Consider the following 23,786-nt stretch of genomic DNA (forward strand, 5'->3'; position numbering starts at 1 on the left):
CAGAGAGGAGGCTTGAGAGCCTCCCTTCAGCGGCCTCTCTGCAGTCCCAGCACGATGCCTAAAAGCTGTGGTATGGCAGAAGGAGTGTGAGGACAAGGGTGCCCATGGGCATGCAGGGGTCAGGGAGGGCAGGGGGTGTGGAAATCAGTGTCAGAACGTGGTGAGAAGGGACCTCCGCAGGTCACCTAGATCAACATTTGCTTGGAACAGTTCCCATTAGAGCAGGCTGCTCCAGGATGGAGATTGCAGAAACTCCCAGGGAAATCCATTCCAGGTCTCACTATTTCTTCTAGCTTGTTGCTTAACTAGAACCGCCCATGTTCCAGCAGCTGTTCATTGCCTGTACTCCTGTCGCAGAGGACTTCCACAGTCTAGTACATCTTCTCTGTTTCCTTTCAACAGGTAGTTCCTGGACCTGCTGGGAACAATCTGGCAAACAGAGATCAGTGTACCGCCTGTTCCCTGTGCTTGGGTGTCATCCCCAGACTTGCAGGAAGTGCCGACCTTCCCACTGCTTGCGGCGTTCCTGAAAACATTAAAGACTATTGGTGCTCCTGCTGATCCCTGAGAGACCCCACTAGTGAGTGTCTTCTAGCTGGGCTTTGCACCACTGGTCACAACACTTTGAGCCTGGTAGTCCAGCCAATTTTCCACCCACCTTGTCATCCTCTTAATGAACCCATTTGTCTCCAATTTGGTCATAAAGGAAGTATGAGAGAGGCTGTCAAAGGTCTTGCTAAACTCTAGGTACACAAGGAACCCTGCCCTTCCCTTCTCCACAGTGCCTCTTACCTCAGGAGAAACCAATGAGGTTTGCCCTCAACGACACTAGAGTCTCAGCTCAGAAACAGCTCCACAGAGAGGGGAATCAGCCCTAGCTGAGCTCCCCCAGAAGAGCTCCCTGGTAATGATGTCACCGAAGATCACTACAAGGAAGGGGGGAAGCCTTGGCTGCACTGTCTCCAAGTTGGATGTGAACCCAGGCAGGCAGACATTCAGGAGGGGAGATGGGCTCAGGAACTTTACACACCTTGGACAGCCCTTGTCGGAAAGAAGGTCCCTTCTGGACACCCCTGTGGGACAGCAGCAGGCTTTGGGGGATGTTGTCTCGAATCCAGTGTCCCTTCCTTCCCAGGGGCAGTTGCTGGGTGCTCAGACTGAGATTCCAATGCAGGGCATGAAGGTCCTTGTGGGCTGAAGTCCAAAGCAGTCACCATTTCTTTGGCTTTCCTGTGAAAGCCCCAGGGTCTGTCCCTTCTACTCAGAGCACAGCAATGTCAGGCTCCATGTTCCTTTCATTCAGTAACTGTTTGGTCCAAGGTCTCAGCCCCTGCGTGTCACAGCAGCAGGCCAATGAGCTGCACAAGTACATTTGGCATTGGCTTGGACACGAGAGGGGGCTGTGTCCCACCCCAGACACCACCGGCACTGCATTGGAAGCAGATCCACTCCGGGATGGCCAGCACATGGTCAGCAGGGTTCCTCAGCCTTTCTCCTTGCCCATTAAGCAAAGCCCATCCTTTTGAACCATCTAGCACTGGGGAGAGCAGCTGTGTCCTGGCCTGGAGAGGCAGGGAGAGGGGACTGCCAGCCATGCTGAGGCACTCCCAATATTGTTACACTGAATTAAACTAAGGATCCAAAGTGGAGCGAAACCATCTTTGTTGGGGCCTGAAATCGGCAGCAGTGGAGCATGAGCTCTGCAGGGGCAGGAAAAGGAGGGCTCAGGAGGCAGGGTATAATGGGTTGTGGCTGAGGTGCCTTTTCGTTTTATGAATAATGAGAAAGCCTCCCTGGGCCTGGCTGCTCTTTGTAGGGTAATGAAGACCATGTGGCTCCTCCCCACTCAATATTGGTCTTGGCTCTTTGTGACAGGGAAACCAGGCTGCTCCTCACCCATGCCTGTGCTCTGCTTCCTCCCTGCCCTCTCTCCCAGGTGCACCTCTAGGCCCAAGACATGTCCTGCTACAACCAGTGCCAGCCCTGCCAGCCCTGCGGCCCGACACCGCTGGCCAACACCTGCAATGAGCCCTGTGTCAGGCAGTGCCGGAACTCCACCGTCGTCATCCAGCCCTCTCCCGTGGTGGTGACCCTGCCCGGCCCCATCCTCAGCTCCTTCCCGCAGAACACCGTTGTGGGCTCCTCCACCTCCGCTGCTGTTGGCAGCATCCTCAGCTGTGAGGGAGTGCCCATCACCTCTGGGTGCTGTGACCTCTCTGGCATTTCCAGATACCACTATGGCAGAGGGTACCTCCCCTGATAAAGATGCTGGGAAAGCCCCGGGTGACATCTTGAGGAACTCAGAACGTGCTGCTGGGCAGGGGATCAATCTTCTGGATGTTGTTTTCAGCATAGCTAACAGACATTGCCTTTCTCTCCCTTCTCCATGGCCAAGGACTGCAGAATCTTGGCTTACCCCAGGGATCCTGCACTGCCGGCCCCCACTTGGAGTGACTTTGTTTCCCTCTTTTAACTCTTTAAAGTTCTGCTGCATTCAAGCATGGCCTCCATGTGGTCCTTCCCTCTGTGGACTCTCCCCAAGCTGCCAAAGGAGAAGGGTGTTGCTCTGGGGTGCAAGAGCACAAGGAGACCCTCCTCCATTCACAGAGGAATGGGAGGTTGGGACACCCTGCAGTGGCTCCTCTTTTGGACACAATCCCTTGGAGCTGAAGAAGACATCCCTGGCTGCTCTGCTGCCAGTGACCATGAGGCCTTGCCTTGCTGCGTCTCTGCCCACAAATGCCCAGAAAGGCAGGAGGGCCTGAGGGGTCAGCAGCCCCATGATCTCTTGAGGAAGGGTGTTCCTCTTGCTATGGCTGGAGCGGCACTGGTTGGCAGGGAGTGGGTGTGAGGATCCAGAAGATGGTTTGCATTGCAGAATGGCAAGAGTGGTGAAGCAGGGAACAGCCCTTGGGATGGCCCATAGCTGCCACTCCACCTTCCTCTGCCCTCCGTCACACAAACTGGGGACCATAGCCAGCGGGCATGGGCAGGAGTAGCAGGGAAAAGTCGCCCATGCTGCTGAATGTGCCAAGGGTGGAAATTGGAGCTAAGCCTGTGGGAGCTGAGGGCAGTCAGCACAGACATGGGACAGTGAAACGGTGTATGTCTGAGGGAGATCAAATTGCTCTGATACAGAGCATGCAGGAGAACGTGAAGATCAGCAAGGACAAGGTTACTGGGTGCACTTCCCAAGAGAGCTGCAAGCGGGTGCAGAGCTCTTGACTGCTTCATTGGTGCCCCCCGAGAGTTTGTGCTCAGGAATTGTCTGCCATTCAGGGGGAGAGGATTCTTTTACATGTAAACCTCATCCCTTTTGGATCGGTGGAAATGTCTCTTGGCAGCCACTACAGTCCCATATCTTATTTGCTGCATGAAAATCCAGATGTCTTGACCAAAGTGTAGAAGTGGAAGAATGGAAATCCCCACACCCATGTCCTCCATCAAGAGGGAATTATGGCTAATGAAGCATCTCTCAGAATGACTGAAGGCCAAAAGCTTCAGTCTCTCTTCTCCAGTGTCTTCCTTCCAGAGGTGCTGGTGGGCTTCCTCAGGCCAGGGGACATACCCATCTCCTTCCACAGCTGCATGGCCCAGCTGTACTCCTCCCAGCTGCTGGGCAGAGACCAATGCTTCCTCTGCACTCTCATCTCCTATGGCCACTGCTTGGCTATCTGCAACCCTCTGCGCTCTGGGGCCATCACGCATCAGGCTGTGTGCATCTGGCTGGTGGCAGGGACAGGACTGGCCGGTTCCCTGCCTCCTGCTCTGCATACAATACTCACCTCCCATTTGGCTTACCGTTGGCACATCTGCCCATTACCCAGGCACATCTGCCACTTCTTCACTGTTCTGCCAGCCCTGCTGGCCATGGCTTGTGCTGGCACTTCTGCCAACAAGGTCGAGATCATCTTCAGTGTTGGGGATGTGACCCTCGGCTGCTTCCTCTTCATCCTCACTTCTTACAAGTGCAGAGCCAGAACCATCCTGCAGCTCTGCTGTGCAGAAGGCAGGCACAGAGCTGGCTCAACCTGTGCTTCCCATTTCATTGCTATGGCCTGTTTCTATGGCCTGTGTGTCTTCATGGGAAGTGACCTCAAAAGGGTCACTAGACAGAGTGGTGGCTGTGCTTTACACCACTCTTACTCCCCTGCCGAACGCTGTGATTTACACCCTAAGAAACAAGGATGTGAAAGCTGCTAGTAGTTGTTCACCTGCAATAAACAACTGGCGGGGTTGTAGTGTTTGACAGTAGAAATGACAAATAGAGCTGTTCCCTTTGAAGTAAATGCTCTGAAGCTTGACTTACCAAAACGAGGTAACCGTTCCGTGGATGTGATCCGCACAGGTCCTGTGCTCTCGTGAGGGGTCCACATTTTTCCCTGTGCTGTGGGAGTGACTGAGCACTGGCATAGGTATCCCAGGCAGTTTGCCGAATCTCCCTTCTTAGAGATATCCAAAAGCCACCTAGACACGGTCCTGGGCAACTGGCTCTAGGTGGCCCTGCTTGAGCAGGGGGGTTGGACCAGATGACCTCCAGGGTTCCCTTCCAACCTCAGCTGTTGTGTGGTTCTCTCGTTCAGTGAGAGCAGCTGATGCAGAACAGCTCAGGGTTCCCAGCATCTGAAGGGATGTAAGATTTCCTATACTGTCCTCTCTTTCTTCCTAGTCTTAGTGCTAATAAATGGCATTTTAAGGAATGCTCTGAAGAGGCTGAATGTCTTTCTTACTGGGATCAGTCGATATAATTTCTGGAGTCCCAGCCACAGTGTTTGCAGCCTGTGGGGAGTCTAGCTTGTCCCAGGCACACCACGCTCTGCTGCTGTGTGAATGCATCACTGAGACACCACTCCCTTTGCAGAGCTGGGGCTGGTCCCACACCCCCATGCCTCTCCTAAGGAGATCACTTAGGACAGTTGGGAGCATCTAAGGCTGGAGGAGTTTTTTCACTTGTAATGTGGAGATTCTTTGGGGCTGCAGCAGCAGGGATCTTCTCTAGTTTTTCCATTATCCCTGACCCACAGCCTTGGGACACGGAGAGGCTCAGTCTTTGGAAAGGCCATGACAGATTTAACTCTGCTGTGTTTTCACTGCTGTGTGCGCATATGTGCTTTTATGTGTGTACACCTCTGTATATGAGCGTGCATGAAAACCTGTTTGCAAATACGTGTGTGCTAGGAGTATGCCTATGTGTAAGCATGTGTGCTTGAATATCTGTGCATACATGTTGGCATTGGGGGGTGGCTGTGCCTGTGTCTCCTCATGGGATCCTTTGGAAACGTGTGTGCACACACCTCTTCATAAGTGCACACATATCAGTTACACTTTGGGTACGTGCAAACTCAGGTGTGCGGCTGTGCCTGTGTGTGTGAGATTGTGTGTGCACACCTATCTGTGTGTGTGCATGCCTGTGAGTGTGCATACCTCTGTGTGTGTATAGGTGTGCATGTGTGTGCACCCATGAGGGTATGTCCAATGTCTTGCTAAAGTCAAGGTACACCCCAGCCAGTGCCCCTCCCCTTCCCCAGAGCGCCAGTCAGCTCCTCACAGAAAGCAATGGTGTTGGTCAGGCATGATTTGCCCTCAGCAAACCCACGTGAGCTGCTCCCAATCCCCTTCTTGCCTTTCATGAGTTTAGGAATAGCTTCTGAGAGTATTTGCTCCATCTTCCTTCCAGAGGCTGAGCAGGGACTGTCCAGTCAGCTCCTTGAACACCCTTGGATGCATCCCAAGTGATCCCACAAACTTGTGTATGTCCAAATGGAAGTAAGAGCTCCTTACTTCTTTCTTCTTCTGCTGGGGTGCTGCTTCATCCCCAGAGAGTCTGCAGGGAGGCTCAGGGATGTGGTAGGCCTGAGGAGAAGCCATACCGGTAAAAACTGAGGGGAAATAGGCATCGAGTACGTCAGCCTTTTCCCTCTCATTTGTCACCAGGTCCTCATTCTCACCGAGCTATGAGCCCACATCTACTTAGCCTTCCTTTGGCTGCCAATAGGCTCAGAGATACCTTTCTTGATTCCCTTCACCTCCCTTGCAAGTTTCCACTCCAGCTGTGCTATTTCCTCCACATTGCAGAGGACCATCCTTGTGCTCTGAGGAGGCTGTCCTTGAAGTTTAGCCAGCTCTCCTGGGACCCTCTGCTCTCCAGGGTATTTTTCCATGGCATCCTGCCAAGCAGCTAGGTCCCTGATGACACTAAGATGTGCTTTTCTGAAGTCTGTGGCAGTAGTCGTCCTGTTGGTCTTGGTCAGTCCCCTTAGGAACTTAAGCTCCGCAGTCTCATGGTCACTGCAGGCAAGGCTGCCCTTGAACTTTACATCATCCAACAGTTCTTCCTCCTTTGTGAGTAGCAGGTCCAACAGAGCCTCTCTCCTAGTCCATTCATGGATTGCCTGCATCAAAAAATTTGTCTTCCATATGCCCCAGACATGTCCCACTTTGCTTGTCCCCAGCCATTTTGCCCTGCAGCAGACACTGAAGTGGTGAAAGCCAACCATGAGTACCAGGGCCTGTGACTGTGAGGCTTTCCCCCACTGCCTGAAGAAGGCGTCATCTGCCTCCTCTTCTTGAGCAGGAGGTAACGTAACCACACCCCCACCTGCACCACAGGGGAAGTGGGAGAGCTTGCCCTGGCATGCTGTCCCCCATGCACACCTCTTCTACCCCTTGTGGTCTCCCTTTTCATCCGTCTAACGTAGACCTCCCGCTCCATCCCTACTTTAAGCTCCTGCTTCCCGCTTTAGCAGGTGTTTGCAAAGACACTCTTGCCTCACCTTGCCAAACACATTCTACTGACCAGTAGTCCTCACTCTTCCAAGAGGGTCCTCTGGGGACAGAAGCCAAAGCTGCTGAGTGCTGCTGCATCCCGCTCCTGCCATGCAGGCTGCCCAAATGAGCTCTCGAGGGAGAGGGATTCTATTCTGACTTCGGTGCCGTGCTTTGCATCTCAGTCTTAGTAAATACAGGTAATTAAGAGGTTGTGAGTGAAATGGATCAAGATCCCATCAGGGGATATGTCCTTCCAGCCCTGTGGGACCAACTCAGATTCCAAAGACATCCTCGTGGAGAGGCTCTTTCAGCCCAAACTCACTGCCCTGGAGGGAAGGACCTCACAGAGCCATCTTTGTTACCAGCATAATTCATAGAATCATAGAATCATAGAATGGTTTGGGTTGGAAGGACCCTTGAAAGACCATCTAGTCCAATCCCCCTGCCACGGGCAGGGACATCTCTCACTAGATCAGCTTGCTCAAAGCCCCACCTAACCTGACCTTGAACACTTCCAATGATGGGGCATCGACAACATCTCTGGGCAACCTGTTCCGCTGTCTCACCACCCTCGTTGGAAAAAATTTCTTCCTTATGTCCAATCTAACTCCACCCTCTTTCAGTTTAAAGCCATTGCTCCTTGTCCTGTCACTACAGGCCCTCGTAAAACATCTTTCTCTCTCTTTAAGTACTGAAAGGCCACAAGGAGGTCTCCCCAGAACCTTCTCCTCTCCAGGCTGAATGAGACCACCTCTCTCAGCCTTTCTTCATAGGACAGGTGTTCCATCCCTCTCATCATTTTCATGGCCCTCCTCTGGACCCGCTCTCTCAGACTCTACAGACTCTTCCCACAGTCAGTGAAGAGACATCAGCTCACACATGGGACTTATCCCATCCCAAAGCAGACAGGCACAGTAAATGGGACAAATCTTTCTGGAGACACTGATCCTGCAGTTGACCAATGGTGGCCTCTGAACTCCCCAGCTAGCATAAGCTCACAGCAGGGCCTGCCTACCTGGTCACGTGTGCATGGCTTGCTTCATCATGCCATCAGAAGTGAAGCCACAGGCTGTCCTACGAGAGCCTACAAGCACCTCCATCCCATGCCTAAAGCCCATATCCATGTCCACGGTACTCAGGGACAGACAGATAGCAGGAAGAGGGCTTTTGTGGGGGTGAATGGGCTCAAGCTAGGCACATTACTCTCATCAGCTGCATCTCCTGCTCTCACCGAGCTCACATGAGTCTTCCCTCAGCCACACTGAACCCTTGGAAACAGGACTTGCAGAAGATGACTCTGTCAAGTCCAAGACCTGTGCGGTGGCCCTGGACAGTGTAGATAGATAGCCTCTCTTTGGGTGTCTTGAGTCTTCTCAATTAACTCTAGATGACTAGAGGTCTGGGAGGGGGGTGTGTTTGTGTGTTGTCTAAGCCAGCTGTTTAGTCTGTCTTGAGTGTCCTTTAGTGGACTCCTCCAGCATGTGAGATGAGTTCTCTGCCCACGCTGACGTCTTTTGCACCGGAAATGCTTGGCCATCTCATCCTGTCACACAAAAGACACCTTCACTGGGGAATGTGCCTGGCATAAAGCAGGAAATGAAAAGACAGTGATTGAGGAAGCCAAAACACAGCCATAGCATTAGCTGGGATGTTTTGCATTCAAGATGAGCTTGTCAGAAAATAATCACCTCTACAAGGGATGCCTCTGGCAGCCTGCGGCAGTAAAGGTCCATGATAAAAGCCAGCCCAGCTCCTCGCTCTCTCATCCACTTCTCTTGCCTCCTTCTCCTTGGCAGTCAGGTGAGCCTCAAGCCCCTTCTCCTTCTCTGCTCTCTCAAAAAGGAGGTCTCACTTCAATGGACTTCTTAGCTGACGCTGGCTTTGTCCTATGCCAGATCATGGGGCTGCTTGTCATGGGAGAGGGAAGTGGGGAAAAGGATAGGCATGGAGGGAAGCTGGGACTGTACTGAGGTGGCTTCTGCACTCAGGGGCTAGGCAGTAGCTGCATAGGAGCTGGTGGCTCCTTTTGGGCCCTGGCAGGACAAGGCCAAGAAGCCCTCATACATCTCTGCACAGCCTCCATCTCCTGGCCCTGCATGTTCTTTGGCTTCCTCATGGTGTGGTGACAGGCTGCTCCTCACGCATCCCCATGTTTTTCTTCCTCCCTGCCCTCTCTCCCAGGTGCACCTCAGGCATCCAAGACATGTCCTGCTACAACCAGTGCCAGCCCTGCCAGCCCTGCGGCCCGACCCCGCTGGCCAACAGCTGCAATGAGCCCTGTGTCAGGCAGTGCCAGAACTCCACCGTCGTCATCCAGCCCTCTCCCGTGGTGGTGACCCTGCCCGGCCCCATCCTCAGCTCCTTCCCACAGAACACCGTTGTGGGCTCCTCCACCTCCGCTGCTGTTGGCAGCATCCTCAGCTCTGAGGGAGTGCCCATCACCTCTGGGTGCTGTGACCTCTCCTGCATCAGCAGCCGCTACTGTGGCAGCAGATGCCGCCCTTGCTAAAGATGCTGGCAACGGCCTCCCCTAAGGACCCCCAGGAACTCAGAACATGCTGCTGGACAAAGGATCAAACCTCAGGGCATTGTTTTCAGACTAGTTGGTCATCTCTGGCTTGCCTTGCAAGGGCAAGTCTGGAAGGGGCCAACCTGGGCTCTCTGAAAACATGGCCAACGTCTACCTTTCCTGTCTTCCACTCACCCTTTTTCTCCCTTTTCTTTGTTGTCTTCTGCTCGCGTCAAAGCCTGCTGTGAGGACTCCAGAAACCAGGCTGGAGGGACCTGCTAGCCTGTCTCCCTTTGCCGGGCAGGTCAACAGATGCCCTGTGGGAACTCTGCCACAGGAAAAGGGAAACAGATTCCTGGCTGATCGTGCTCCTCCGCACACTGGGGGCCTCCACTTGGAGTGACCTCATTTCCCTCTTTAGACTCATTAAAAATTGCTGCAACCCTGCCTGTGTCCCTTAGGTTGTCTTTCATCTGTATACTGACTGCCGAGGGAGAAAGCCATTGCTTTGGAGGGGAATTAGGTGGGGACACAGGGGGACCCTTCATCACTCCTAGAGGCACTGGAGGTTGGGACACACTGCAAAGAGCCCTCTTTCAGGCACTGCTTCCTGAAGGTGAGGGAGACAACCCTAGTGTGTTCCCAAAGGATGGCAGAAATTGGGAATGGATAAATAGCCTTGGGGATGGCCCACAGTCCCTACTCCACCTGCCCCCGGCCTCCATCAGCCGATCTAGGGGTCAGCATGGCCAGCATGCCTGGGCATGGGCAGCAGGGACAGCTTCCCCGTGCAGCCCTATCACCCTTCAGCACAGCATCAGGCATAGTCACCTGTTGCCTACATGTGTAGGGCTGAGGTGTTCACAAGTTAGTATTGGTATCAGCTACAGCAGGCCACACACTGGAGTCCCCTGTCCCTTTGAACCCAACACCTCCTTGGGTGAAGGCAGGCCCAGCACAGTGACTGGTGCCCAAACGTGCAACACTGCTCTGTGCTGCCTTGTCTTCCCCAAGCATGGCTTTCCTGAGCCCCGGGAACCCTACAGCCCCACAAGTGCCACAACCCAACTCTGGTCTGCAAAGGTGCTGTGTGAGAACAGATGCCCTCAGCTCCACAGAGACATGGCACTGACAGTGGGATTTCATTCCGCACTCAGCAGGATCTGTGAGCTGTCCCTGAATGGCACAGGGCACGCACCAGCACAACCATAGGGCACACGTTGGGGTGCCTTCCCCCAGGCACCAAGCTCCTTCAGCATTCCCAGAGGCCTGAGGCTGAAGTGGCCCTTGTGCTCCACGCAGCACTGCTGCTCCTCACACACAGGCCGGGGTCTTCCCACATCTGCAGACCCTGGGGCCCTGTGGTGTGGGGGTTTGCCTTCATGCAAACCCCACACACTGCCAGCAGCACAGGACCAGGTTGGAGGACAGAGTGATTCCTGCATCGGGTGAGGATTGGGGGAACCTCTCCCCAGGCCAGGTTCTGTGGGAGGCGGTGCGGGGTCAGGTGTTAACACAGGGGCGACGAGCATCATGAACAAGCTCATCTAGACCCAATGCAACCATGGATCCTACTCCGGCTTGGCCCCTGGCCCAGGGTCTCCGTGAGAGCTCAGGCATAGCAAAGGCCTGCCCCAGCTCTGCCCCATCTGTGCCTGTGTCTGGCCTGAGCTACTGTTGTCCTCCTGGCCTGGCCAGCCTCCTAGATAGTCCACGGCAGTTGCTGGATCGAGCCTTCACTTCGTCCTTTCTTGAGTCTGGCCTTGGCCTGAGCCCCAGTGCCAGCCTTGACCCTGCGACTGAGACCTCCTTCACATCTGTTGCCTAGATTACGGCAATAATCAATAGATGCTTCTGGGATAGAATTATCTCCTATCTAAAATAGAAGTCTGAGATGGACCAGCTCTCTTGTTTATTCTCAGCAGAGCCCTACACCAGGGAAACATTTCTAGGTGCTTAGCCGAGCAACTGGCTCCCTAGAGCCCATGTTTCTCCAAGGCCAGTGAGCGTGGCGATCAATACACGGCCATATAACCAGCCTGGAGAGCACCGGCTAGCACTTTTCTTGGCACATCAGAACCACACAGAGTTTTTTGACTCGTATGGTTACCCTCCAAGCAGTGCTCTCTTTCCTGAAAGCATCATGGCCTTTTTAAATCACAATGCTACGGATATCGCTTTCCAGAGGAAGCAACTGCAGCATCCCCCCTCCACGGCCTGTACATACCACTATGTCTTTTTCCTACATCACCATAGCAAGGGATTACCTTTTGAACAGATTTCAAAACTGTATTCTAACAATCTAGTACAAAATGATCAGATGCTGATGCATTTTGGAAAATATGAAGATGAAGCTTTCCTCATGGCCACAGCTACTCAAACTATGTTTCAGAAGACCCAGACCAGAATCCCTTGCAGCAACTTTCACAAATGTGTTCTGTAAATACAACTTCCAACTCAGCTGCAAGGCTGGGCGTGTGCTCTTTAAGCTCAGCCCACCCCACCCCACCCCACTCCAATGTGTTTTTTAAATGGACACCACAGACAGCAAAGTTTAAAGATTTTATGAACATAAACTTGCCATAGCAGGGGGGATTGGACTAGATGACCTTTTAAAGGTCCCTTCCAACCTAAACCATCCTACGATTCCATGATTCTATGAATAGTTTAGTTTCAACAGTAAACTTTATTTCCCCTCTTTTCTGATCGCTCTGCTTCTCGTGGGGCAAGTACTTTTGAAGAGCAGCCGTACACCCCTTAGCTTTCTCGTAGGCCACCAAACCTGGTTGCTGGGGAATGTTCCTCACGTCAGCACCCAAAGACTAGACTGTATCAGCCCTCATGTCTTCCCCGGCTAATGGCAGCACCCATAGCTGCTCCAGCTAACTGGCAGGCACCAGATACATTTTTTCCACATAGTCCACATACTCCCTGGCATTTCCAGCCGCTACTGTGGCAGAAGGTGTCTCCTCTGATAAAGGTGCTGGCAACGGCCCCACAGAGAAACCTTGGGGAACTCAGAACATGGTGCTGGGTAGAGCATCAAGATTTTTCAGTGTTGTTTTCAGGATAGCTGACTGACCATGTCTTTCTCTCCCTCTTCTTTGTTTGCTTCAGTTCTGCTTGGCAACAAGGTTCCCCCAAGACCAGCCTGGTGGGGACCATCTGTCTCCTCTCCCTCTACGGGGCAGGCAGACGGACATCATCCATGGCCAAGGACTGCAGACTCTCGGCTGCCTCTGGGGATTCCTGCACTGTTGTCCTGCACTTGGAGTGACTTTGTTTCCTTCTTTTGACTCATTAAAGTTCTGCTGCATTCAAGCCTGGCCTCCATGTGGTCCTTCCCCCTCTGGACACTCCCGAAGGTGCCAAAGGAGAAGGGTGTTGCTCTAGGGTGCAACGGAGGTGAGGGCACAAGGAGACCCTTCTCCATTCACAGACGAATGGGAGGCTGGGACACCCTGCAGTGGCTCCTCTTTTGGGCACCATCCCTTGGAGCTGAGGAAGTCATCCCTGCTGCTCTGCTGCCAGTGACCATCAGGCCTTGCCTTGCTGTGTCTCTGCCCACAAATGCCCAGAAAGGCAGGAGGCCCTGAGGGGTCAGCAGCCCCATGAGCTCTTGGTGAAGGGTGTTGCTCTTGCTATGGCTGGAGCTGTGCTGGGGTGGCAGGAGGTGGGTCTGGGGCTCTGGAAGACGCTTTGCTTTGCAGAATGGCAAGAGTGGTAATGCAGGGAACAGCCTGTGGTGTATTGCTGAGGGAGATCAAGTTGCTCTGATACAGAGTATGCAGGGGAATGTGTGCACCCATGAGGGTATGTCAAGGGTCCTGCTAAAACCAAGGTACACCCCAGCCAGTGCCCCTCCCCTTCCCCACAGTGCCAGTCACCTCCTCACAGAAGGCAATGAGGTTGCTCAGGCATGATTTGCCCTCAGCAAACCCACGTGAGCTGCTCCCAATCCCCTTCTTGCCTTTCATGAGTTTAGGAATGGCTTCTGAGAGTATTTGCTCCATCTTCCTTCCAGGGGCTGAGCAGGGGCTGTCCAATCAGCTCCCTGAATACCCTTGGATGCATCCCATGAGATCCCATGAACTTGTGTACATCCAAATGATAGTAAGAGCTCCTTAGTTCTTTCTTCTTCTACTGGGGATGCTGCTTTATTCCCAGAGAGGCCGCAGGGAGGCTCAGGGATGTGGTAGGCCTGAGGAGAAGCCATACCAGTAAAAACTGAGGAGAAATAGGCATCGAGTACATCAGCCTTTTCCCTCTCATTTGTCACCAGGTCCCCATCCTCACTGAGCATTAAGCCCACATCTCCTTAGCCTTCCAAGTACCTCCATCCCATGGCAAAACACCATATCCATGTCCAAGGTACTCGAGGACAGATGGGTAGCAGGGAGAAAGCTTTTATTTGGGTGAATGGGCTCAAGCTGGGCACCTTACTCTCATTAGCCGCATCTCCCCATCACACCAAGTGCAGATCACGTCTCACCTCAACCACATTGAAGCTTTGGACACAAGACTTGCAGAAGATGACTCTGTCAAGTCCAACACCTGTGCAGTGGCCCTGGACAGTGTAGACAGCCTTTCTTTGGGTGTGAGTCTTCTCAGCTAACTCTAGATGCCTAGAGGTCAAGACGTGTGTGTGTGTGTGTGTGTGTGTTGTCTAAGCCAGCTGTCTAGTCTATCTTGAGTGCCAACAGAAGAAAAGTAGGTGCTTGTAAGGCATGGATTGCCGGATCTGTATGAGACAGGGTGAACTGAGGTTTGACAGTGCCTATTTCTCTCTGCTGATGACCAGTGGAGCAAAGATGAGGAGCTCACCTGGAGACAACTGCTCTGGAGGCAATTTCCCCCTACTCATGTCTTGTCTGACTTTGCACTTAGATCTTTACTTAGATCTTCACTTCAATGAAGACTGAAGGCTTAGGCCTTAACTGCCGTTAGAGGCTCGGAAATGAGGTAGGTGAACCCCTTCCCTTACTCTCTCTGTATTCATGTGTCCATAGTTGCCTTTAGTTATCTCCCACCCTGGAGGTTTCAAGACCACGTTAGTATCCAGCACTGAATACTTGACATTTCCAGTCGCTTGGGACATGTCTATTTCAGACATCTCCTGCATGTCAGCAACTGGCCATGCCTTAGAGAGCTGTGTGGCTGTTCCTTACTTGGCCTGTGTGAAGAGACAGCATTACCCATCTCCAACAAGCCCACGAGATCCCGCCGAGATCAAACTCCCTGTGGCGCACAGAGGGAAAACAGAAAACCGTCTCCTCAGTGTGGCCAGTTTGAGCTTCAGTGTGTTAATGAGGTGGGTGTGGGGATGTTCTTATGCTAACAATGCTGGTGACACTCTGATGCATGCTCTCACTATATGGAGCTAAACTGGAGAGAGTTTACACTGTGTGTGTGCACACAAGGCCCCCCTGTGTGGAAGCAGAGTGGTGGCTGTGAGGGGGCAAGAAAATCGGGAGCACAAGCTGTCAATGCCTACTAGGCAGATGGAGAGGAAACAACGGCAGGCAGTTGTGTACAGCTGGAAGTGAGTCGGCAAGGTGAGAGCTGTTCATCCACACTTCTCCTGACATCACTGCATCCAGAGCTCCTCCAATAAATCAACCCCTTTCCAGTGTTCTCCCTCAGCCAAGCAGACCATGGCTTCATGGCTTCGTCTGGAGGATGGTGCATGAAGAGATGTCGTTTGGATCATTTCCATTGGCTGAGCTGGTGAGTGAAGCCGGCCCAAGACCTCTAGCATAGACTTCCAATGCTTTGCACATTTAAGGAGAGCCAGATTAAGCGGGATTTCTCTGCTCTTTAGCCACATGAGATTTCTGGCATGTGAATTCCTAAGGAGGAAGAAAGGAGAGAAAGGGATCCTTCAGATGGTGGTTCAGCTCCATCTGTCTTAGATACCCACCTGAGGATGAGATTGGTTCTCCCCTAGAGAACTGATCAAGAATCCTCCTTGTCTCCAGGGAGGGCATAGATGAAACCCCTTGGTTCACCTGGCTTCTCAGCAGAGCTACCTGGGAGGGGACTCAGCTCAGAGAATTTTGCCTTTGACCACTGAGACATGGATATCTCTGCCCAAGTTGAGATGTCCGACTTACTCATCTAAGCTGCTCGCTAGACTCCTGCCTTAGTCCTCAGAGGCAACCTGGCACTTCCAGAGGGCTTTTAGCCATGTATGTGAGGCAAGATGAGCCATGTCTCTTTCCCAGTGCCTCTTCTCTGTCCAAAGAAGGCGGGTAAGCTGGGGAGCTGAGATAAGGGTATTTCATCATACATCTTTCCACTTGGTCAGCAGAAGTCCCTCCCCTGACTCTGAGATGGCAAAATTACAAAGAGGTGAGTCTTACCCCTAGTAGCTATGCTGAGAAGCAGACATCAGTGGAGGTAATGGAGGTATTTGCAAAAGTTTCCTGTGCTGAGACTTGGAAGAAAGCAAATATGCAAGACCACAAGTCCTTGAGTAATGACTGTCATGCTAGCCTGCTGCCCTGTGCTGCTGCCCCAGTATTCCACAGCTCAGCTGGAAACCCCTGTGATCAACCAAAGAGGTGACAAAATCTCTTCCAGTGCCACGTTGTCATGACAGCGATCTGTTCCCTCAGTCTCATTTGCAGAGATTGCAACTCAGGATTTCCTGCCTTGAAGAGTGCAGGTATGTTATTCCCTTCCTCTGCAACAGCCTTTCACGTAGCTGGAGCCCCTCAGCCTGCCATCCACAGTTTCCTAAATGGGATTTTCATCTCAGGGAAGCAATTGCATTCACCATGTTCTAAAGGAGAGGCCTGCGCTTGATCCGATAAATAATTCTCCATGTTTATTTGATGGTGTAGGCCTGACCTTCAGGGTCAGATCTAGTTGTCCAAACGTGCTTCTGCAGCAAAGGATTTCCCTGACCATTTTAACTTAGGTTTTGATGCTGTTTTCCCGTGCTCTGCACCAACTGCTTTTCAGGGACGATGGCTTTCTTTCACTACTAGTAGCGTCTGAAGGACCAGCACAGGCATGCAAACTCTCACAGAAACGTTCCTGTCTTTGCAGATGGACCTCAACACTTGGGGGCACACAGCAAATGGGACAGGTGTGGAAGAATTCATCCTTCTTGGCTTTCCAGGCGCGTGGCATTCCCAGGTCTCCCTTGGCATAGTATTTGCACTGACGTACTCCCTGACACTAATAGGCAATGCATCGTTCATAGTCCTCGTGTGGATGAACAGCAGCCTCCATACCCCAATGTACTTTTTCCTCTGTAATCTCTCCTTTCTGGAGATCCGGTACACGGTGGGCATTGTTCCCAAAGCCATAGGAGTCATGCTGGGGACTAGCCAGACCATCTCCTTCAGTGTCTGCATCCTCCAGTTGTTCTTTCTTCTCCCCCTAGGCTCCACTGAGTGTTTTCTCCTGTCTGTCATGGCCTATGACCGCTCCTCAGCCATATGCTACCCCTTGAGATACAGCTCCCTCATGAACAGCGTCCTGTCCTCTCAGCTGGTGCTCAGCTCCTGGCTGGGAGGCTTTCTGGCCATCTCACTGCTGGCCTTTCTGACATCCAGGCTGACGTTCTGTGGGCCAGATGTCATCAATCATTTCCTCTGCAATATAGATTCCTGCCTTGCCCTCTCCTGCAGTGACACGTGGCCTGTGGAGCTAGTGACCTTCCTTGTCTCCATAATTGTTGTGGTGGCCTCCTGTGTGGTCACCCTCATCTCCTATGTGTACATCACCTCTTCCATGCTGAGACTCCAGTCAGCCCATGGCCAGAAAAAGGACTTTTCCATTTGCTCTGCCCATCTCAGTGTCGTCACGATCTGGTATGACTCCACCGTGTTCCTGTATGTCAAGCCGTCAGCCGAGAACTCCCTGGATCTGAACAAACACGTGATTACCTCTCACACAGTTGTAACTCCTTTGCTGAACCCCTTCATTTACACACTCAGGAACAAGGAAGTGAAGCAAGCTCTGGGGTGGGCTTTCCAGAAAAAGTGAAGTGGCTTTTCAAAGGGCCTCAGTGGGAGCAAACAGATTCATCCCCTCCCTCCCATGACTTCTACCCTGCGCAAGTTCCTCACCAAAGTGTAGGCGCACCTGGGCATCACAGGTAGTGAGAAGCCACCAGTTCCCCAGTGAGCTCATCTCACTCACCTTACAGCCATCTTAGGCTGGCCTGAGCCTCCATTCTAACAGTCCCGCCTCCCTCTGTTCACTCCTGGGTAAACTCAGAATGCCTCACAGTGCTGTAAAGACCAGCGCTTGAAAGGGTCCCAAACCCCACCCAGAAACAGTTCTCCGACAGAACACTGGAGGAGTGGTCCTCCCCCAGGTTTGTATTCCAGTTTGCTAAGAAGTGCTCCATTTTGTCAGGGATTCATCTGAATCCCCTGAAGAAGTCCCAGCAGCTGGCTCATTGCTTTAGGAAATGGGCATGTATTTCTCCGTTTAGTCTGACATTTTCTGGATGCATCTATGCCCCGTTCTTGCGGCTGTTTCACAGAATCATGCTTTGGTTCCAGATAAAATTTGGTAATGTCTGGGATCTCTACCTCTAGCCATTATTCCTAGCATAAGACAGCCAACAAAATTTACACTCCCCTTCCTTCCCTCTATCCAGTATCTGAATGTACTTTTAAATTTTTACTTAAAAATATGCAAATTGCTCTGCTTCATGCGAGATGCATCAGGGCATTTCCACATCTAAAACCCCACATCAGTTCTTAACAGTCCATCATTCCACCCATTTTGGGCCTCGTCGTGGAAACACTTTAATGTGATGATTGGCAAAGCCCCCAAACTGCAGAGCTGTGAAAGGCTGGCTGGGTAGCAAGTCTCTCTTTACATTCATTGGGAGGACATTAGCCCTTCCAAAGGGCACTTGATTTTCCCCTTCCTACGATTTTCATTTCAGAACAGATGAATCACGTTCTCAAAGCTCTTCTTTCTGCACACTGACAGTGAAGGGAATCCATGCGACCACTGCATAAGGAGGAGGCATCAACACGGCAGATACACTTCTGTGAACAGCGTGGGATTGATTTCACCTGAGGGTAGAGCTCTCTGAGTGAGATGGTTGAGTCCGGACTGAACGTCTACTTGTCCCTTCCTTCTGGAAGCAGTGGTGCTTCTGGAGGTGATTGTCCTGTGTCCACCTGTCCTGGGCACTTGGCTCTTAGACCTGCAGCCAGGCCCAGGCACCTCTGCAGCCCTGGCGAGCAACCCAAAGCAGGACCTGAAATGGCCAAGGGACCTGAGACACAGCGGAGTGCAGGACACTGAGGGCTGCCGTCAATTCCCCATCAACGCTGCCTAGAGCCCTCTGAGATAAATAGGGGCGTGCAAAGCCTCCAACAGGGCTGGCAGAGCAGACCCATGTCACTTGCGAGAGGCAGGCCGTCCTGGAACAGCACTAGGACAACCACCAAGTACCCTGGGCTTTCTCAGCTGAACTGGATGATGCTCCATGAGCAACAGACTCCAATTCATAGGGTGGCATCCAGGTGGAAAGCCAGCACCCTCCAGCTGAGCTGCCACATGCAGTGCTGGGGTGGGATTGCCTGAGAACAGGTCCCCAGAACCATTCCTGTTGCCTATGGGAGGAGACAATATCACTGAGATGTGATTACCAGCTGTTGGACAGAGAAACCAGCATGGACTCAGGGACATAGGGGTTCCTCCCAGCTGAGCACTGGTGGTTTCCCTGAGAAGGAGAAGAGACAGGTAAAAGAGCGGGACCACTCTCCGACAGTGGATGAGTGCGGGAAGGGTTTGAACAGAGAATCCTGCCCAGCGTCTGGCTGATGGGTCTTTTTCACTTGCTGACACCCAGATGCAGGGCAAGGAAGGGCTCTTCCCTTCTTGGGCTACTATGGCCACGTGGCAAAACCGTAAGAGCAGTTGTGCCTCCTACCACAAGCTTCGTTCTCCAGCTATGGCCATCAGTGGAGGCATAGGGAAAGGGAACAGGAAGACAAGCTGATAGGTTACTTGCCCTGAGTACTCACTCCAGTGTACCAGCTGTTTTAAGCAGAGGGCATTTACAAGCCTGGTTTGGCTTGTTTATGGTGTAGCCTCCAACGGGTCTGCCTCAAGTCAGGTGTCTTGGACTCTTTTCATCATCGAAGACCCTGGATCTAGACGCAGCTGTACAAGCCATGCTGGCACGTGCTTCACAGCAGCACAGGCGGGGGAGGCAGAGGCTCAGCCTCACCACAGCCCCCAGGTGCTGCTGCTGGGCAGGCTGACCTCAGAGCTACATGCAAGCAGTGGCAGGGAGGGAACCGCTCCTCAGAGCACCACCCACGTTTCTGTGCAGTGCTGCATGCTGTGGGCACCAGTGTGGGCTCAGTGCACAGAAATAGGCAGCGCTGTCCTGGAGCTCGGCATCCTGCACATTCAGAAGCACCTGGGAGGTCTCCGCAGACAGCACAGAGGAGAACCTCCCTGAATCCGCCTGAGGTTTCCATTTGTCCACCCGCAGCAGCATCTGAGGGGGCTGGCTCTGGCGCTGCTGGTACCAGAAGATGGAGGGATTGGCATAGCTGGTGGAGAAATTGCAGTGCAGAGCTGTGCTGTGTCCTGCCTGGACGGTCATTTCTGCTGGAAACTGGAGCACAGAGTCCTTTTGGGCATGACCTGTAAAGCCAGAAAGGGCTTTCAGCTTTGCTTGCCTGTGTACCTGTCCGTCTATCACTTCATCAGCTTGCTCACTCTCCCCACTTTCCAGCTCACTTTTCCTAGCCTCTGAAATGCTGAGCGGTTTGTCCCTGCACGCTTCTTTCTGCAGGTTCTTGCCCCTCCTCACCCCCCAGATCATCCTGCTTTTCAGCAATACTCACTGGTCTTTCAGTCCACTGATTCTCTCCATATCTGCCTCCGATCTGTGTTAACTGCTGGTCTCTCCTTCAGCAGCAGAAGACAGGAGCTCTTCCTCTCCCACCTCTGACTACATTTTCTTGCTATCTTCTTGCTAGAACAGTTCCTCCATATGACACACCGCGTCCTCTGCCCTTGCCCTGTCCTTGTATGGCATTTCAGCTCTTCTTGCATTGAGTTAGCCTTCTCTGTCCCCCAAGGTTTATGACCATCCCGACAGAGATTAGTAGCATTTTATCCAATACCTCCAGGACAGAAGCTCCTATAGGCCGCATCGCTCCGTTCCCTAGCATCTTTCCCTCTCTCAGGCTTCATATGTATTAGCAGCACATTCAAGAATGCTCAGTACCTGCAAATTCAAGGTGAGGTCTGATTGCTCCTCTGATGCCCATTTCTCATGACATCTCCCAGATTATTTGCCATACCCGTCTGCAGAAACACTCCCAGATCGCCCAGGGAGTCAGGACTCACGTCTCCTCCCTTCCACCACCCACTGCGCAAACTCTTGCCTCATTCTCCCCAACGTGAAAGTCACATCTCACCAAAGTCTGCCAGTCCCACCAGTGCTGCCAGGAAAATCAGGACCATGTCATGCTCTCCCTTCATGGGGTGCCCAGGGACTGCCAGCATGAGGGACCTGAGGCTTGCAACGTCACCTCTTCTTCTGCCTCTGCCAGATCAAAGAGGCCTCCAAACCACAGCCCAGAGGGTGGAGCAAAACTCTCTCCCTGCTGCTCCAGGCAGGCCTCTTTGGGTCTGTCCCCCAACCTCTACCACAAGAAGGCTCTCTAGAGAGATAACAGACTCAGGGTTTAAGTCCTGTCCATCAGAGGGACAGACAACCCTCATGAACTTCTCCTGACATCAACCACCTAGCCAGCTGCACAGGCCTGCACCCAGCTCTGCAGGAGGTGGAGAAGGCGCCCCTGCACCCACCCATGTCCGCCCTGTCCCTGGGACTGTCTGGATGGAGAGAGCACCAGGCACACACTGAAGTGCCAGGACCCAGGTGTCGCACACTCTCTCCCTTCGCCTCTGGCCACGGAGGAGGAACCGGAAGAGAAACATCTCTGTAAAGAGCGTCTGCTGCACAAACCAGCCTCCCAGAGACAGACACACTCCCACACTCTGGCAGGGGAGGACATGGCAACACAGCTCTCTGTTGTACAGGCAGTCCCTCCGTGTCCCTTCACCCACCCACATTACCCACAGCCTCCAGCTGCTCGTCCCACCCTGGGCCCCAGAACCCCAATACCCAGGCAAGCAAAAGGGCTGCTTGATTTTAATGTCTTCTGATGCCTGCTGCCTGGAGCAGGGCTCCTCTGCCACCTCTCACCCGGGGCCCTTTGCTCACGCAGTTGGCGGGGACTGCAGCAAGCAGGTTATTAGCATAGCAGCCCCCATTCACAACCCGGCTCCCACAAAGCCTTCAGGGTCCTGTTGTTCAGCCGAGGCCATGGCAGAAGGATGGTGGGCTGCCCTCTGCTCTCCAATGACTGCAAACCTGCCAGGAGTTCCCTTGTAATACACCTATAGCTGCCACAACAGTCCCCAGCTGAGGCAGGAAGAGGGCCAAACCTTGCCTCTCTGCCTCTGAAGCCTGTGAACATGGACTTTCACAGCTGTGTCAGCTCCTACAGACACACAGGCCTCACTGGGAACTGCCTGGGCCCAGGACCCCACGCCCAGAGGAAGGTTGCCATGCCAGAGGAAGGAGGAAGCCCTCCTTCCAGCTCTCACTCGCCTCAGACCTTCAGCCCCCTAGGGCAACGTAGCAGATCTCTTTGTGGCTCACTCCTGAGGTCTGAACTGGAGCCTCAGATGTGTCTTTCAACAAGTGTCCAGCTCAAGCTTCTCTCCTATCTCCTGGACTCCACTTCAACACCAAAGGCTCTCCATCTGAGGTTAAGGGGAACCCTGTGCAACAAGCTCTATGTCCCGAACACTAGCCACTGTGGGACACACTTGACGGTGTCTGTGACAATCAGTATCTCCTTCTCGTGCTGGTGCTGAGGTAGAACTGCCAGCTCTACAGGATGACTTTCCAACACCAGCAGGTGCACACCGGAAGCGGACGCTGGAGCTGTAGGATTCAGTTTGCAGTTGTGTACCTGAGCCAACTTTACAAAGTTATCAGCAAGAAACCACTTCTGGTTGTGGTTTCAAAGCAACGGCTTGTATTGGCACTGTATCAGTTGGGTCTTTCTGTTCCAACAGTGCCTGGCGATGCTAGTGGGCTGAAAGAGATCCCCAGCCCCTGCTCGTTGAGCAGCAGCCAGCGCCCGGTTCTGGCGGCAGGACCGAGGGCTGCACGGCTGCCCGTGGGCAGGAGGATCTCTGCTGCCTGCCTGCCTGTGCAGAGCAGAAAAGGCGCTGCTCCTCGCCGGGAGCCAGCAGGGCCAGCGGCTGCACTCGCTCCTTCGCGGGCACGGCCGGACACCGCCACGGCTGCGGTCGCGATTCCTCCGCCACTGTCGCGGGGGATTGCTGTGTGCGTCCCGGTGGGAGTGCGGGGTGAGCGAGGGGCGGGAGAAGGTTTGTGCCCAGTGGGCGGCGGCGGAGCCGCGTCGGGGGCATCGCCCGGGGCTGCGGGGCCTCGGCCAGTCCGGTGTCGGTGCCAGGGTTGATGCTGAAGACGGTGGCGGTGCCAGTCGATGCGGGAACCGCCCCGGGGCACAGGGCCGGGCGCGGCCGGGCGTGGCCGGACGGGGCGAGGCGGCCCGGCGGGCGGAGCGGCAGCGCCCCCTGGCGGGCCCGCCCGGGGCTGTCCCCCCGCCCCCGACACACACGCCCGGCCCCGCCCGCCGCGGTTCCTGCCCGGCCGCAGCCCGGCTCTCTCCCCGTGTCTCCCAGGCGCAGTAATACACCGCCGCGTCCCCGCGCCGGGGCCGGGCGAGCCACAGGGCGCTGGACCGGCGGTCTGCCGCCACCGACAGCCGCCCCGCAGGGTCCCGCAGCTCTTTGGACCCTTTAGTGCCGCTCACGAGGAATGCGGGGCCTCGGCCCGGGAGCTGACGGTACCAGAAGATGAACTCGCTGGTCTGTATGTTGGGGTGTGAGCAGCTGATGCTGATGCCGGTGCCCTCCGTGGTCTCTGCCGACGGCTCCTGCTGCACCTGGGCTCTGCCCGCAGCCACTGCCGAGAAAGAAGGAGGAAAGGGCAAAAGATCACCAAAGATTGCCCAAAAGTCAGGCGCCTGAATGGATGGATGGATGGATGGAGAGAGGAAGAGGAGGGAGAATGGCTGTTACAGTGAAGGACAGGGGGCTACATTCAGGGCAATAAGAACTACTGAACGCACAGGGGAAGGAGAGGGTGCATGGAAAAGCAGGCGTGCATGCAAGCAGGCTCGTACCAAGAGAGTGGTGGAGAAACAGGGGGAACAAGAAGAGAGGACTCAGAGGGTTTGGAAAGGGGGATGAGGGATGGCGGAGAGGCGGGGAGGGGAAAGACACGCTGAAGAAGGAGAGGGAAGAGGTGGCGGTGGGCTCCCTGGGGAACACCCCGGGCACAGCCCCGGCCCCCATCCACCGCCGCCAGCCCCACGCACCCAGGAGCACCGCGGCCAGCCCCGCCAGCCCTGCGCCCCGGCACCGCCGCATCCCGCCGCTCCGCCGCCTGCGCCTCGCT

The 23,786-nt window shown here is 53.9% G+C and overlaps 1 protein-coding gene and 2 gene segments (V, D, J or C); 1 reads left to right on the forward strand and 2 right to left on the reverse strand.

The window, feature by feature from the left end:
- Window positions 1-14,373: 14,373 nt before the first annotated feature.
- On the forward strand, window positions 14,374-17,275 carry LOC127026653 (olfactory receptor 6F1-like). The gene is given in 4 exon segments (XM_050911996.1): window positions 14,374-14,563; window positions 14,908-14,945; window positions 14,948-15,004; window positions 16,331-17,275. Coding segments are annotated over 4 exon segments (1,230 nt in total).
- A 1,627-nt stretch (window positions 17,276-18,902) lies between these two features.
- LOC127026654 (T cell receptor alpha variable 12-1-like) lies at window positions 18,903-20,743 on the reverse strand. The segment is given in 3 exon segments: window positions 18,903-18,980; window positions 19,584-19,915; window positions 20,698-20,743. Coding segments are annotated over 3 exon segments (456 nt in total).
- A 1,343-nt stretch (window positions 20,744-22,086) lies between these two features.
- On the reverse strand, window positions 22,087-23,758 carry LOC127026655 (T cell receptor alpha variable 4-like). The segment is given in 3 exon segments: window positions 22,087-22,266; window positions 23,011-23,291; window positions 23,707-23,758. Coding segments are annotated over 3 exon segments (513 nt in total).
- Window positions 23,759-23,786: the final 28 nt, after the last annotated feature.

Source organism: Gymnogyps californianus, chromosome 28 (assembly GCF_018139145.2).
Source record: "Gymnogyps californianus isolate 813 chromosome 28, ASM1813914v2, whole genome shotgun sequence".
NCBI lineage: Eukaryota > Metazoa > Chordata > Aves > Accipitriformes > Cathartidae > Gymnogyps > Gymnogyps californianus.